The following is a 4,488-nucleotide window of genomic DNA, read 5'->3' as shown; positions in this document are numbered from 1 at the left end:
AATGAACAATACTTCAATGTATGTTTCCATAAATTCATTAACAGTTTAATTTGATACAGTATTTGTCTTTATCTTGTGTGTGCGGATGCGTCCGTGCGTGCATGTGTGCGTGTCTGTCTGACTAGTGTTTGAACATTTCTTACCCTCATTGCTCATTGCTGTGTATGTCCCTTGAAAAGCATTGTGAGTTGAGTTAAAGATTTGTTTAGACAGAATGTATAGAGCGTGTGTCTGTAACTGGAGGGCTTATTCCTTCTTCTTCATAGGCTACCTGGGAGGAGGGGAGAACTGAAAGCTTCACTGTGCATCTCGATTAAGCTGCTTTGGATCTCTGACTTGTTGAAGGTTAGCTTGAATTACATAACAAGGAAAACAAGGACTTTCTGCTAAATAAATATTTTTTTCTACAAAAGAAAACACACTGCCTGATGTATATCCTACTATTCATACAGTTTAACCTGTGCTTATCAAGGTTAATGAGTGACTTCTAATGGAAGCTGCACTATAAAGGAAAGGAATTCACCATTGTTCCTTTGTTCACTTTTAGATAAAACAAGAACTATTATTTTATCATATTTGGGCGATCACTTCTCAATGATCTTTATCAAATCCTTTCAAGTGGACATGCCTATCCAACACAGGGGTGGTGGTCACGTGTGTTCTGTAGTGGTAAATGTCAGTGCCTCCCTGATTCAATGAACACAGACAGAAATAACCTGGGGGAGGTCTCAGACCCACTGACCTACAGTATACACTACTAGACATCCACCTCAAGGACATCTACAGGACTGCTTACAGTCCTGTAAGTTCTGTGTAACATTTTTTATTGGTTCTGCGAACATACTTGCAAGATTCGTTGTCTTGATTGTGTAACACTGTGCACTTACAGTATGCCTAATTGGCTAATTGATTTGATGCACACCTGATTTGCTTGCCGGAAATTACTCATTTTATTTTCAGCATGCAAACATGGTTGTACAACAAAGTATCAATTAGGCTTATTGGACAGGCCCAGCCCTTATGGGAATAATGTATACCACTGTCATCAGCTTTCCCATTCTTTAGTGACCTTATAGGTTCAAGGTTCAAGGTGTTTTATTGTCACATGCACTTACATTATAGCTGTGGCAACATCACTGCAGGCAATGGACACAAAATGTAAATAAACATACCATAAAACAACAATTTCCATCATTTATCTAACATATTTATTGTTTATGAGAATGCTAAATTATAACATAGGTACTATGTTTTCACATAATTTTAATATCCAGCATTTAAAATGATCTGCTGCCCTGTCTTTGGTGTTTGAGTAGAGCAAAAAGGAGTCCGAAGGACACATCACCCCAGCAACAGACCGATGCAGTCGGCAAAACTGCATACCATCTGTAAATAACCGTTATTGTAGTTTTGCAAGGGAGCGCTTGTTTTGCTTAACTTGATTAACATTTTTTTTCACCACGGCTTACCAACCAAACGGAGGGTGTGCTCGGCAGGCGCGCAGCCATGTGATGTTTTCTTTATAGTACTTGCATCAATGTGTGTGTGTGTGTGTGTGTGTGTGTGTGTGTGTGTGTGTGTGTGTGTGTGTGTGTGTGTGTGTGTGTGTGTGTGTGTGTGTGTGTGTGTGTGTGTGTGTGCATGTACGCGTGGTGTGCGTGAGTGCGTGCGTGCATGCATGCTTGCGTACTGTATAGGGAAAGGCAAGCTTCACAACATTCTCCTCTAAGCTTTCTAAATGTCACATCAGCCTCCCTGATTTCCCAACCCAACCCATCGGCTTCATGGATTGGCCAAGCTTTGTGTGATGTTTCTGCTACTGTACCAAAATGGTAACTCACACACCAGAACTCATTATTTTAGGGACATTCTAGATACATCCATTTAGGCACATGCTAGTTCTGGTGCCTAACCCTACTGATACCTGTTATTATTGTTATTTTTTTATTTTAATATTATCTCAATTCATACTCTTATGCAATGGTGTTTTTGAATAAATCTAAAGGTGAATCTCAAATGGTGCGCTGGACGGTGCATCTGGAAGGGGGACCCAAGAGAGCCTATCATGCTGCTGTAGCAGTCGGCCACAAGGTGTACTCCTTTGGAGGGCACTGGGAGAGCAGGGTTCAGATTGGTGTGCACGTCTTCAACACAGTGTCTTTGAAGTGGATGAAGTTGCCCCCAGTGACCTCTGGGAGAGGGGAAAGTCCTTCTGAGGTTCCCTCCAGGCGCTGGGGCCACACAGCTGTGCTTATAGCAGATATGATCTACATCTGGGGCGGTCATGACATAAGGGAGTGCTGCAATGTGCTTTACGCATTTGATGTCAACACCCACAGATGGTTCAAGCCCAAGGTTTCTGGGACTGTTCCAGAGGTGAGACGCAACCACTCAGCCTGTGTCCTGGGGAAGGTCATGTATATCTTTGGAGGATGGAATGGAATGACAGCTACATACAGCTCCAGTGACATCTACAAGTTGGACACCACTACTGCGATGGTCTGGGTTTTAATTAACACCCGCGGCACCCGGGCACATGCTTCTTCATTTCACTCCGCCACCATCATCGGGACAAAGATGTTCATATTTGGGGGCCAAGGGGAGGAGCTTGAGGATGAGGACGAGAACTGCTACAACATCCTCAGAGTGTTTGACACACAGACAAACTGCTGGCTGAGCACGCCTTCTGCACAGCTTCTTCCTGAAGGACGCTGCCGTCATTCAGCCTTTGCCTACAATGGAGAATTGTACATATTTGGTGGCGACAGCTACAACTGGTACTTCAATGATCTTTGGAAATTCAATCTAGAGACCTTTTCCTGGAAAGAGGTTGAGCCCAAGGGGAAAGGCCCTTGTCCAATGTTTAGTATGGGCTGTTGCATGGTGGGAGATCGTATCCTCGTCTTTGGAGGACACAGAGTGGATTTTGAAGATCTTGAAGATGAAGAATCTTCATCTGATGAAGATGAAGATTCTTCATCTGATGAGGATTGTTCATCTTCATCAGAAGAATGTTCGTCTTTATCAGATGAAGAGCATTCGTCTTCATCGGATGAACGTTCATCTTCATCAGATGAAGAATCTTCATCTGATGAAGATGAATATGAATACAAAGAGGTGTCTGATGACCTGTACATCCTAGACTTCAGTCCTAGTCTTACAACGTTATGCAAGCTGGCAGTTATTCAATACAGTCTGGGGCAGTCAGGACTCCCACATGACATAAAGTGGGAATTGAGAGCCATGACTACCAACAAATCTCAATCTCAATCTGGAATGGTGCGCTGGACACAGCATCTGGAAGGAGCCCCAAAGAGAGCCTATCACGCTGTTGTGAGAGTGGGACACACGGTGTACTCCTTTGGAGGGCTTTCTTATGGGGGGGCCTATGAAATAGGTCAGAAGATTGATGTGCATGTCTTCAACACAGTATCTTTGCGCTGGATGAAGTTGCCTCTAGTGACAACTGGAAGAGGGGAAAGTCCCCTTGAGGTTCCATCCAGGTGCTGGAACCACACAGCTGTGCTGATAGAGCATATAATCTACATCTGGGGTGGTGTTACTGACATAAAGGTGTGCTGCAACATGCTTTATGCATTTGATATCAACATCCACAGATGGGTCAAGTCCAAGGTTTCTGGGACCGTTCCAGAAGCGAGACGCAACCACTCAGCCTGTGTCTTGGGGAAGGTCATGTATATCTTTGGAGGATGGAATGGCCTGACAGCTACATACAGCTCCAATGACATCTATAAGTTGGACACCCTCACAATGGTCTGGTCTTTGATTATCACCAGTGGCACTCCGGCACCTGCTTCATTATATCACTCTGCCACCATCATTGGGACAAAGATGTTTGTATTTGGGGGCCAAGGGGTTGAGGACGAGGATGAGGATGAGGACCACTACCACAACATTAGAGTGTTTGATACACAGACCAACTGCTGGCTCAGCACGCCTTCTGCCCAGCTTCCTCCAGAAGGACGCTGCCGTCATTCAGCCTTTGCCTACAATGGAGAGCTGTACATATTTGGTGGTGACAATTACAACTGGACCTTCAATGATCTGTGGAAATTCAATCCAGAGAACTTTTCTTGGAAGGAGGTTGAGCCCAAGGGGAAAGGCCCATGTCCAACGTTTAGTATGTGCTGTTGCATGGTGGGAAATCTTGTGATCATTTTTGGAGGATGCAGAGTGGATGATGAAGATCTTGAAGATGAAGATGGCGTTGTGATTTCTGATTACCTGTACATCTTAGACTTAACTCCTAGTCTGAAAATATTATGTAAGCTAGCGGTTATTCAGTATGGTCTGGAGCAGTCAAGACTCCCAAATGACATCAAGTGGGAACTAACAGCCATGACTACCAACAGCAACAGAAACAGCCCACTTAAAAAATAAAAGAATAGCAATCCCACAGAAAAAAAGATAACAACTTCAACAACAGAGAACAAGTACAGAAAAAATGGAAAGACGAGGAGTTTTCCG

The 4,488-nt window shown here is 43.9% G+C and overlaps 1 protein-coding gene across 1 annotated transcript; it reads left to right on the top strand.

The window, feature by feature from the left end:
* Positions 1-2,016: 2,016 nt before the first annotated feature.
* LOC311040646 (kelch domain-containing protein 3-like) lies at positions 2,017-4,234 on the top strand (the record flags this gene model as incomplete). Its single annotated transcript, XM_084050975.1, has 2 exons — positions 2,017-3,774; positions 4,187-4,234. The coding sequence occupies 2 exons, from the start codon at positions 2,017-2,019 to the stop codon at positions 4,232-4,234; spliced, it is 1,806 nt and encodes a 601-aa protein (XP_083907101.1).
* Positions 4,235-4,488: the final 254 nt, after the last annotated feature.

The sequence above is a fragment of the Gymnoscopelus microlampas genome, assembly GCF_963454915.1.
Source record: "Gymnoscopelus microlampas genome assembly, chromosome: 24".
Classification (NCBI taxonomy): domain Eukaryota; kingdom Metazoa; phylum Chordata; class Actinopteri; order Myctophiformes; family Myctophidae; genus Gymnoscopelus; species Gymnoscopelus microlampas.
The sequence above is the reverse complement of the archived record's forward strand: the minus strand, read 5'-3'. Positions and strand labels throughout refer to the sequence as shown.